Source organism: Nelumbo nucifera, chromosome 2 (genome assembly GCF_055504915.1).
Source record: "Nelumbo nucifera cultivar China Antique chromosome 2, China Antique-T2T, whole genome shotgun sequence".
NCBI classification, from domain to species: domain Eukaryota; kingdom Viridiplantae; phylum Streptophyta; class Magnoliopsida; order Proteales; family Nelumbonaceae; genus Nelumbo; species Nelumbo nucifera.
This window is the reverse complement of record NC_142650.1, coordinates 92,120,149-92,132,692: the sequence shown is the minus strand read 5'-3', so window position 1 is coordinate 92,132,692 and position 12,544 is coordinate 92,120,149. Positions and strand designations below refer to the sequence as shown.

Sequence of the window (12,544 nt, the reverse complement as noted above, 5' to 3'; positions counted from 1 at the left end):
TATATAAATTATTTATATAACTTAATTATTATATATAAATGATATAAAAATATTTTATATATTATTTAAGAATTAAATAATCGGTCGAATTCGAATATTTATCGAATTGATTCTAATGATATCCGGATTTAAATCTGAATAACTATTCGATAAGAACAGGATATCTGAATTCGACTGATTAGATATTCGAATTATCCAAATTCGATTGATTATTTCAAATATCAATTTTCGAATAAACACTCCCATAAATAATGGAAGGGAGGATTTTGCCGAATTCTATATGAAATCCTGACCATTCAATTGGAGTATCTTACTGTTATTCATTCATAAGCACCTTTGAATTGTATATGATAGAATGGTGGGCCATAAGTAGAAGAGATCTAACGATGAGAATTACGAGAGCTGATTGGTGGGGTCTCTAGATATGTGTCTTGTTTGTGGGGACTAAAACTTAAACACGAGTACACGACTAAACTCATTTTGCAGAGCGGAACAGAAAACTATCGTGTTGAATGGAGGACGCCAACGATCTGAAGCTTCGCTTGCTGAAAATTCGATGAGGAGGAGGATAAGAAGAAGAGGGAGAGAAGATCTGAGATGGATTTCTCCGAAGATAATCTGAAAGGGTTTGTCTTGGCTCTTCTCTCAAGTGGATTTATAGGGGCAAGCTTTATAATCAAGAAGAAAGGTCTGAAACGTGCTGCAGCTTCTTCTGGAGTTCGAGCAGGTAGGTTTGATTATTTGATGAATTATTGGTTTTTGTTTGATGGATTTCTGTTGATTCTTTTTTGATTTCCCTTTTTCTTTTACTGGTGTAGGAGTTGGTGGCTATTCTTATCTTTTGGAGCCTCTGTGGTGGGCAGGCATGACCACAAGTAATTTCTCTTCTATTATACATAAAAGTTATCTCCTGCTTCATTTTTTCTATAAATTATCTTTCTTTGTTCTGATACATAAGTTATGGTGTTCAATTGTCTCTTTATTCTTCTTATATATGTGTGGGCTTTTTTTAATTTGCTGTTTGGTTGAGTTTGTGTCGGAGTTATTTCAGAATTATGAATATTCATTCTTGTTATGAGATTTCTTTCCTTTCTATTCAATTTCTTCATTTGCTTACGTGTTATTGGAAATTTTACTTTAATTTTCTTCTGGCAAGCCTGACATAAAAGAGAGATAACTTGTTTTAGGTGTTAATCCAATGGATCTCTGGTAATACTTTTAGTGATTGTAAAAGTTCTTTAGGTTTGAATTTGCAGGTCATTCGTTTATTGTTTTCCTTTGGAAAATTCAGAGGCCAAAATGTTGTTCACTATGATCTTTGGTCCTCCGCACTATTTGTCTGCAATATCTTATTGGTGTCTGTTGTTTTATGCTTTCTGGTTTAGTGATTGTGGGAGAGGTAGCAAATTTTGTGGCATACGCATTTGCTCCAGCTGTTCTGGTTACCCCTCTTGGTGCCTTAAGTATCATTGTCAGGTAATTACTCTCCATGTTTTCTTCTCTTTATTTCAAGGTTTGCTCAGTATTTTCCATGTAAAAGGAATTTCATTGATTGTGTGATTATTAACTTTTTTTTTTTGTTTTTTTGATGGCATGCGGTAGTGCTGTATTGGCTCATTTTTTCTTGAAGGAGAGGTTGCACAAACTTGGGATCTTGGGCTGTGTGATGTGCATTTCTGGTTCAGTTGTAATTGTTGTCCATGCACCGCAGGAGCGTCCCATCACTTCCGTTCAGGAAATCTGGAGTATGGCAACTCAAACAGGTATAAGGTTTCTCTCATTCTTTTTAAAGTTTATTGTACTCAATTTGGACACTCTGTTCCGTTGATGGCTAACATACATCATAGTATTTATATTTCTTCTGTTTTATGTTTCAGCATTTTTGTTTTATGTGGTGTCAGTGATCATTCTGGTTTTCATTCTGGCTTTCCATTTTGCACCACAATGCGGGAATACAAATGTACTGGTTTACACAGGCATTTGTTCTTTGATGGGCTCCCTCTCGGTAATCTAATTAAGTTGCTTTTGGTTTTCTAGTTTGAATTTCCTGATCTGGCACTGCAATGTACTTGGTGACAACTTATAAACTTGTTAGAGGTCCAGATGGAACAACTTAACCAAGTGCAGTTCTGGACTAGAGTTGATGCCTTATATGAATTGGTCAGACATGCTTAACTATGAAGTACTCCTTTAGCTGCTCATATGGATATTCTTGATCTCTTTATCTACTTACAAGGTTATGATGGAAAAATTATAATAAAATCCCATATAAAATGTTCCATTTATCATCTAAATTTACTCTGCAGGTGATGAGTGTCAAAGCCATTGGAACTTCCTTGAAATTAACCTTTGAGGGTAACAACCAGTTGATCTACCCAGAGACATGGTTCTTCTTGTTGGTAGTGGTTACCTGTGTCATCACACAAATGAATTATCTCAACAAGGTTAGTGATGGATTACTCTTTTTTTTGATGAATAATGAATGACTTTATTAGAAGATTAGAATTATAAGAGATACACAGAGAAGGTTCCCAAAAAGAGGCGTGAGATGCAGCCTCAGATCAAAACAAAGAATTACAGCTTAGCCCAAAACATTTGATTCCTATGCACCCATTGTTTAGCTAGTGAGTCTGCTAACCCATTTGCAGATCTTCTTTCCCATTGGAAATGGACTGACATATTTGTAGTTAGCCATCTGAATCTTCGTAAAACCCCCTTATAGGACCAGGCAGCTGTTTCTGACTCTTTTAACCACTGGATCACCAGCTTGGAATCACCCTGTTCACAATTCAGTTCTTTGGCAAATTCAACTCCTTGTAACAGTTATTCGTCATTACTGTAATGCTTAAAACATTTTGCCCTTTTCTATTGTAACATTTTAGAGTCAAATTCTATATAGGGTTAAGAGTAACACATGTAGAAAATAATAGGATGATGTGCATGATTGTTTGTGATATAATAACTGAAGAAGGACAAGTTTGATAATTTCCCAACCTTGTAGAAACTTGGATTTTCTGATGTCTATTATACTCTTTGAAGCCTTATTTATGTAATTGATTGATCAGTAGCTGCCTGCATTTTTATCTTGAATTCTTGATATATTTTTGTTTTAATTTTAATTTTAGTTTTGGATTTTTTTTTTATTTTAATAGAGAAAAAACAAAATTGGTTTGCCAAAGTACGAGGAATTTTATACTTCATGCCAATATACTAGGGTACAATGGGTCTTAACAGCAGCAAAATCAACTTGGTTATTTGGCATAATTTCTCTGATTTACCAGTGGTCCTTGAGTAGGCTTTCTGAGTTCTGCACTTGGAAAATATGCCACTATTGTAGCAATTTCACCTGACAGTTCTTTTTAGATGCAGTTCCCTCTATCACCCTACTGATGGATAAGGACCTGTCTGATATATTTTTTCCTCTTGTCATTCATGAGCCAACAGAAATGTTAATGTAGTGTCTATTCTAGTCAATAGAGGAGCAGGGTCAAGTATAGTTGAAACATTTTATAGTAAATAGAGGAGCCATGTCTATTCTAGAGGGTCAATTATACTTGAAACTTTTCAGTTTTTTTTGGATACTTTAATTGTAGTTGAAACTTTAAAATAGATGAACAAAAGGATGAAGAGGTAAAAGACCAAAAGAAAATATATCGGGTCTGTAGAATGATAGATTCAACTTCAACTTCTAATTTACCCATTTATTTTCTTATTGAGTTGCTTAATGCACATTAAAAGATAGGGGATGTTTTATCCTAATCCTTAAACACCCCCTATTGAATGATTTTGTTGTTACAATTGACAGAATGGGAGAAATATCAAGATTTTGGATGTTTGAATCTAATGCTAAAAATGCCGTACTTGTGGGTAAATCATTGAACAGAGAATGTGGCTAACGGGATTAATTTATGGAGGGATATTTATTGACTTGTCTTCCGAGATAAAAAATAGGTGATATACATGCAAGACACTCTCACTTTCCTTTGATTTGAAGGTGGATCTTTTAGGCTATGTTTGGTTTGAAAGGAAAGAAGGGAAGGGAAAAGAAAGGAAGGGAAAAGAAAGGAAGGGAAAGCTTTTCTATTCCTCTTCCTTTCTTTTCCCTTCCCTTGCTTTTTTTTCTCTTCCCTTCTTTTCTTTCAAACCAAACACAGCCTTAGTGAACATTTATATACATTAAAAGTAAGCATGGTGAATAGTTTGTACAAATATTGCTAAGGTGTAACCTCTCAGGATTAAGCATGTCCTTCCTACCATCATTTTCTCCAACCAAGGGGCTTTTGTGCAAGGGAGGCAAATTGTGGATCAAATTTTGATAGCCAATGAATGTGTGGAGGATGTGAGTAGATCTGGGAGGAAAGGAGTGGTGTGTAAGCTTGACTTAGAAAAGGCCTATGATATGGTGGAATGGTCCTTCTTAAAGGAGGTGATGGAATGCTTTGGGTTTGGAGGTAGATGGTGCAAATGGATGATGGGGTGTTTGAGGACTTGTCAATATTCTATTATGGTGAATGGGACAGTAGTGGATTTCTTTCCTGCCTTAAGGGGTATTAGACAAGGAAACCCTCTCTCTCATTTCCTTTTCACTATAGTTGCAGATGTGTTGGGAGATTGGCTTCAAAAGCAAAGTCTAGGAATTTAATAAGAGGATGGAGAATTGGGAGGGAAGGGGTACCAATTACTCACCTGTAATTTGCTGATAATACAATTCTCTTTTGTGATGGAGGAGAGTTAGGCTGGATCAGAAATCTCAAAACCGTGGTGCAACTTTTTGAGAAAATGTCAAGCTTAAAGGTGAACTTTGAAAAAAGTTGCATAGCAGGAATTAATATGCAAGAGAGGGAAATGGATGAGTGTGTGGAGACTTTGGGGTGTGCGGTCCTTAGTTGGCTTCTAAAATACCTAGGTCTCTCGTTAGGTGACAACCAAGGGAAAGTGAGCTTTTGGTCCCTGGTGGTTGAGAGATTTGAAAAGAGACTTCTTGGAAATGTATTTACCTATCTATGGGAGGCAGGGTTACCTTAATTAGGTCCACTCTAGCTAATTTACCTGTTTACTTTTTGTCGGTATTCAAAATTCCAGTGGGATAGCTAGGAAGTTGGAGAGCTTAATGAGAAACTTTCTTTAGGAACAAGGAGAGGATAAGAATGATCATAGAGTGAGGTGGGAAGTGGTGTGTAAGAGCAAGAAGCCAGGGGGATTGGGAATTGGGAATGTACGGAAATGAAATACTGCTCTTTTAGGTAAGTAGCTTTGGAGATTTCCTGATGAAAAAGAAAAATTCTGGGCCAAGGTAGTGGTGAGCATTCATGGGATAGCAGCAAATGGCTAGGACACTGGAATTAGAGCAAGGACTACAAGAGCATCCCCGTGGAAAGCCATCCAAGCCATCCTTTATTCTTTCCTCGGATCAGGTATGATTTGCACTTTGGGAACTGTATTAAATTTTGGGAACAAGTATGGGTGGGGAATTCTCCTTTGAAGGACCAAATTTCCCTCTTTGTTTGCCTTGTCTTGTTACAAAAATGAGCCTATTTCTACTTTCCTGGTTCCCTCCAATTCTGGCTCTGGGTTTGGTTGGGATTTGGGATTGAGAAGGGCTATTAGGGATACTGAGGTAGATAGTTAAAAGTACACTACGGAACAAAATACAAGGTTACTCAAAATGGTTTGCTAGTTAAATGACTAAACTATTTCTGTTAGAACAACACTGCAAGACATTATACAACATTTACACTCTGGTGCTTTCCCTCAGTCCTGTGCAGTTGTCAATTGTCAATATCTTGTAAACTAACCACTTGGTTTGCTCGTTCACAGTGCCTTGAAGATTGTGAATTCCTTTTCAACTTAATCCTTTGGGTGATTGATTACCAGAAAATCTTATCCTCTGAGTTCTTTAGGAAAAAAACTTGATTTTCTATCTATGCAATAAAGTCTTAGGCTAAATCAACTTTCTTTATTCTTTTGATTAGTAACAATATCAAAGATTTTGAGAGGGTTATACTGGGTGGCTACATCTTCTTCCCACAAATCTAGACATTGTTGGTAGTGGAACCCAATGGAGCAGCAACCATGTGATGCTCAACTTTGATGGGTGCAGCCTTGTCAACCCAGTAGGATCAAGCATAGGAGGAGCCATTAGAGACAGTTGGGGCTCAATTATGGTAGTCTACTTGGGACCCACAATGGCTGAGGTGATGGTAGTACTACAAGGACTATAGATAGCAAAATCTTTTAACATTCAAAAATATTTTGGTGGAAGGTGACTAAAAGTGGTAGTGAACTGGCTAAAGAACAAATTAGGAATGTGGTACTACAGGAACATTATTAAAGAAATTCATGTAGTTGCAAGGGTGGAAGAAAAGTTTTTTATGGATCCATATATTAGAAAATGGGCTGGATGGCTGTATAGTCAAACAGGTGGTGGACATACATAAATTATTTTGGGGAAATGTAATATTTCATGGATATGGATGAGGTAGCTACAAACTTGCCTCTTTAGTGTTGCAGACACACTTGTACATACAGGCCAGCCTCTTTAAGTGTTGCAGACATACTTGCACATATTTTATTCTTTTAGGACTCAATGAATAAATTTACCAGTTACTCATAAAAAAAATCAATATCAAAGATTTTTATTATAGATCAAATATACAATTGTAGAAGCACTTCTCAAGATAATGGAGAAGAAAGAGGCCGACAACCAAGAGGCTAACAATCTCACATAAATCAGTGAACAACCTTTCTCAGAATGTTGATTTTCCAAAATAAAGAATGCCTTCTTACACTTCTAGCTAGATTATCCACAAGGCAGTTGGGTCAGTGTAAGAACAAGCAATAATTCTGAATCTAGACCCATGAATGGGAGTAACCAACCGAAACTAAAGGCCTACAAAAGAAGAGGTCCACATCAGCTCTCAGATACAACAAATAACCAAGTTGCATAACTGAATGTAACAAGACAATGAGATATAACTACCAAGAATGTAATGGATTTCCTCTGCATAAATACAAACAGAACAAGAAGAAGAGATAGGCAGAATTACTCAGACACCTTTCGACCTTTTTTCTAACTCTCTCTCTCTCCCCCCTTCTTCCTCTGTCTTCTCTTTCTCTTTCAGGAGGTGCTTCCTCATCAGAACCCTGAGTTAGGCAGTCCCTAACAATTTTGGTATCAGAGCTCCTGATGCCTAACACATGATCAACATCAATGGGAGCAAGAACTGACCAAGTTGATGTAGATCAACATCGCGTATCGACGACATATGAGAAATGAAGGATATGTTGTCTGCCCTCATGAAAAGCTCAAACAGATTGGGGTCGATGGGAATAGAGGGATTGATCTAGCTGCAGGGGAAAGCCAAGGAAGAAATCGACGAAGCAACCCTTGGATTTACAGGGTGGAGACCTAGTTCTGTGCATTTATAGGGCCGATAAGTTCTTTAAGTTGAACGAAATCCTTGGTCAAGATTGTGTAGCTCTAGTGGCAATTCATCTAGAGAGTGAAGCAATTCTTTGGCATCAATGGTTCTGGTGAAGGCACCCCATATTGTCATGGATGGATTTCACAGATGCATTGTGCATTCGATTTGGAGAGTTTGGTTGTGAAGATTTCGACGAGAGTCTTGCAATATTGAGGCAAATTGGGAGCATCTGCGACCACCAGACGGAGTTCTAGCGCTTAGCCATCCAAGTACATGATTGGCCAGAGTGTTTGCTAGTTGGAACTTTTGTCGAAGGACTCAAGGAAGACATCCGATTAGAAGTGAAGGTGCTACAGCCATCCATAGTCATGGATGTTGTCACCCTGGCAAGAATTCAAGAGGAAAAAATGAATCGTGTAAAGAGGATCGGTTGACCTTGGGTATAACTGCAAAGACTAGCCAGCCTCCCAAGATCCGATGGCCCAAGAACTGATGGAACTGGCCTAGGAAAAGAGGGTTGCATTCTAGGTAAGCCCACAAATGTAATACCCATCCCAACTATCCCTTCCAAGAAATTATCATGGGCTGAAATGAAAGCTCGTAGAGAGAAGGGTCACTTCTATAACTGTGAAGAGCAGTTCGGGCCAGGTCATGCAAAACTTTGCAAATCTATACCCTTCAAGATGACAATGAAGATGGAATCAAGAGTGGTATACATCAGAATGGATTAATAGACCAAAATTGGGTCGAGGATCAGTGCGAAGCACCAAAGATATCCCTTCAGACCCCTACTGGGCTTGACTCTCCACAGCTTGTGAGAGTTTTGGGAATGGTAAAATGGCGCCACATGTCAATCTTGATATATAGTCACCTTGAATTTCATAACATGAGTATTGGCCAAACAACTGGGATTACCAATCCAACCCATGCCAGCATTCAAGGTTCACATGTCAAATGGGACATCTCTTCTCTGCGATGGCATTTGTAAATGCATCGAGTTGATAATCTAGGGCCAGCAATTCATGGTTGATCTGTATCCACTAGAGCTTAGTGGAGTAGACATTGTTCTTGGAATTCAATGGTTGAGGCAGTTAGAGTCAAGATTCGCCTACAAGGTTTACCAACAAAAGGCGCAAGCCCAATTGGCCAAACAACTGGGATTACCAATCCAACCCATGCCAGCATTCAAGGTTCACATGTCAAATGGGACATCTCTTCTCTGCGATGGCATTTGTACATGCATCGAGTTGATAATCTAGGGCCAGCAATTCATGGTTGATCTGTATCCACTAGAGCTTAGTGGAGTAGACATTGTTCTTGGAATTCAATGGTTGAGGCAGTTAGAGTCAAGATTCGCCTACAAGGTTTACCAACAAAAGGCGCAAGCCCAATTAGTCTAGCTTCTCTCTTGAAACAAGCTCAAGATCCAAACCAACCTGTTATTTGGGAGCTTAATCATACAATCCCAATATTAACAAAGGGCTAGGTTACAACAGCACAAGAAGAGTTTTGGCAGCAATATGCAACAGTGTTCACATGTCAAATGGGACATCTCTTCTCTGCGATGGCATTTGTAAATGCATCGAGTTGATAATCTAGGGCCAGCAATTCATGGTTGATCTGTATCCACTAGAGCTTAGTGGAGTAGACATTGTTCTTGGAATTCAATGGTTGAGGCAGTTAGAGTCAAGATTCGCCTACAAGGTTTACCAACAAAAGGCGCAAGCCCAATTGGCCAAACAACTGGGATTACCAATCCAACCCATGCCAGCATTCAAGGTTCACATGTCAAATGGGACATCTCTTCTCTGCGATGGCATTTGTACATGCATCGAGTTGATAATCTAGGGCCAGCAATTCATGGTTGATCTGTATCCACTAGAGCTTAGTGGAGTAGACATTGTTCTTGGAATTCAATGGTTGAGGCAGTTAGAGTCAAGATTCGCCTACAAGGTTTACCAACAAAAGGCGCAAGCCCAATTAGTCTAGCTTCTCTCTTGAAACAAGCTCAAGATCCAAACCAACCTGTTATTTGGGAGCTTAATCATACAATCCCAATATTAACAAAGGGCTAGGTTACAACAGCACAAGAAGAGTTTTGGCAGCAATATGCAACAGTGTTCACATGTCAAATGGGACATCTCTTCTCTGCGATGGCATTTGTAAATGCATCGAGTTGATAATCTAGGGCCAGCAATTCATGGTTGATCTGTATCCACTAGAGCTTAGTGGAGTAGACATTGTTCTTGGAATTCAATGGTTGAGGCAGTTAGAGTCAAGATTCGCCTACAAGGTTTACCAACAAAAGGCGCAAGCCCGATTGGCCAAACAACTGGGATTACCAATCCAACCCATGCCAGCATTCAAGGTTCACATGTCAAATGGGACATCTCTTCTCTGCGATGGCATTTGTACATGCATCGAGTTGATAATCTAGGGCCAGCAATTCATGGTTGATCTGTATCCACTAGAGCTTAGTGGAGTAGACATTGTTCTTGGAATTCAATGGTTGAGGCAGTTAGAGTCAAGATTCACCTACAAGGTTTACCAACAAAAGGCGCAAGCCCAATTAGTCTAGCTTCTCTCTTGAAACAAGCTCAAGATCCAAACCAACCTGTTATTTGGGAGCTTAATCATACAATCCCAATATTAACAAAGGGCTAGGTTACAACAGCACAAGAAGAGTTTTGGCAGCAATATGCAACAGTGTTCCAAGAACCCACAGAATTATCGCCTTCTCGGGAATATAATCATCGCATTCCACTGTTGCCAGAAGCTGCCCCCACGAATGTAAGACCCTATTGCTGTTCTCATTTTCAAAAGAAAGAAATTGAGAAACAAGTTAAAGAACTGTTAGATAAAAAATTCATTCAGCCAAGCCATAGCCCATTCTCCTCCCTGGTCCTCCTTGTCAAAAAGACGGATGGGGCATGGCGGTTTTGCATTGATTATAGGGCACTTAATAATATCATGGTCAAATACCGGTTCCCAAGCCCGATAATTGACAAACTTCTTGATGAGATCAAAGAAGCACAGATTTTTTCTAAGCTGGGTTTACGGGCTGGTTATCATCAAATTAGAGTACATACAAACATGCCCAAGATGGCATTCCACACCCATGATGGTCACTACGAGTTTTGGATCATGTCATTTGGGTTTACAATTGCCCCAACAACCTTTTAAACCTTCACGAATGATCTATTCCATCCTTATTTGCACCGGTTCATACTTGTTTTTCTTGATGATATCCTAGTTTACAGCCCAACATGGTCCCTGTGAAGATATATCTTGATGTACATTATTAGAATAGTCCTTGTTGTACAGTATCATACTTCTTATTATTTTATTTGTTTTTATCTTTCAGCCCTATAAGGGCATTCTTGTAACTGTACATACCTTCTATCTCTTTAATATAAAAGATACTCTTTGGAGTGGGGGTCGACTATTCTTGACACCCCTAGATCTGTTTTCTTCTTGCTCTGAATTCAGTTCACATGGTATCAGAGCAGGTTGCTCTTTGATCTTCCTTCTCTCTGATCCATCTTGTTTTTGTGATCTATTGAGAACCTACATCTCTGCCGAGTGGTCCTGGACTGTTGTGATTTCTCCAGGAACTCCTCTTCTGTTTTCTACGCATCCAGAGAGAGATTTTATTGGATCTCTCTCGTTTTACCTCCGTTTGCAGCAAGAATTGAAAGGAGTTGTCACCTAGCCATTCTCAATATATTCTGAAATTTTTACGGAGATTCGTGAAGTTTTGAGAGAGATCTGGACTCTTCTTGGCAGCTGTGCCCAGACTTTCCTTTTCTGGACTGTGTTCAACTTTTCTTTGTTTTGTTTCTTGAACAATCTCCAGTGAAAGAAAGGGGTTTCTATCTCAGTTTTTTGACTCTCTTGGATTGATTACAACCTATTTCACTCATCTTTGGATCAAGTTTTACTTCAATTTAGTTTCTTTAAACTTCAGTCGAACCCTATTTTGTGCTATTTTCTTGCTGTAATGGCTTCAGACAGGGGTGATATCATTCCTGTAAAGATGAATGGACAGAACTATGGGATGTGGAAGTTCCACTTTGACTTTTATGTTGAGGGAAAGGGTTTAGAAGGATATCTGAATGGAATGGTCACCAAACCAGCTGAGACCGAGGCCAAAGATTTACAACAATGGAAGTTGGATAATGGTAAACTTGTTTCTTGGATTCTGAGTTCTATTGACTATCATATATCTGTACCCATGAGGAGAATGAAAACAGTATATGAGATGTACATGTATCTAGAAAAAGTTTATCAGTAGTCCAACGTATCTAAACAATATCAGATAGAATCAGAAATATTCTCTTACATCTAAGGAGATAGGAGGATACATGAGTATTATTCTGGTTTTCTTGATTTATGGGCTGAATATGAGATTGTTCACATTGAACCCTTGGATTTAGTGGAGTGTGTGAAATATCCTCAGAAGTACTTTGAGAGGAGAAATGTGACTCAATTCTTGATGAGACTTAGACCTGAATATGAGATAATCAGGTCCAACATTCTAAGTAGGGGAACACTTCCAGATATGGATTCTGTTTTAAGGGAACTTTTGAGGGAAGAGACTAGAATTCTCACTGCAGCTGGGTTTGATGGGAAGATGGCTGAAGTTCGGGCTGAAATAGCCTTTGTTGCTCATGGGGGTAAGAAGCCAACCTCCAAGGACTTCTCCAAAACGCAGTGCTATGAGTGTAAGGGTTTTGGACATATTGCATCTCACTATAAGAAGAATGTGTGTACCTATTACAAGCAACATGGTCACATCATTCCAGACTGTCCAGTCCGACTAGCTAAGGGCTCTCAGAAAAAGACTTTGCGCTGGGCCTATCAGGCAATAGATGGACCAACAATAGACACTATCTACCAAGGGTGAATCTTCAGTGAAAGGTGATTCAACAGGTGTCATGGATGAAGAAAGGGTTCGGCAACTGGTATCTTCTGCTATTTCCTTTGCTTTCTCTACTATTGGCTTGTTTGGTAAGTTCTCTACATGTTGGTCTTCCCCTTCACATGCTTGGGTTATAGATTCAGGTGCCACCAACCATATGACAGGAACCTACCTCAGCCACCCAATCCCTTCCACTAAA

General features: G+C 38.9%; 1 protein-coding gene across 3 annotated transcripts in view; it reads left to right on the top strand.

Annotated features, from left to right (window-relative positions):
- Window positions 1-458: 458 nt before the first annotated feature.
- Window positions 459-12,544, top strand: part of LOC104611985 (putative magnesium transporter NIPA4) — a 28,060-nt gene continuing 15,974 nt past the window's right edge. For 2 of the 3 annotated variants that reach the window (XM_088897385.1, XM_019200193.2), the window contains exons 1-6: window positions 459-727; window positions 819-875; window positions 1,386-1,476; window positions 1,603-1,763; window positions 1,878-2,005; window positions 2,307-2,444. In XM_088897385.1, the coding sequence (XP_088753511.1) occupies window positions 598-727; window positions 819-875; window positions 1,386-1,476; window positions 1,603-1,763; window positions 1,878-2,005; window positions 2,307-2,444 (705 nt within the window). In that variant the 5' untranslated portion in view covers window positions 459-597. Of the gene's footprint in view, window positions 728-818; window positions 876-1,256; window positions 1,477-1,602; window positions 1,764-1,877; window positions 2,006-2,306; window positions 2,445-12,544 lie in introns of all 3 variants that reach the window. The other variant, XM_088897386.1, reaches the window with a different exon arrangement.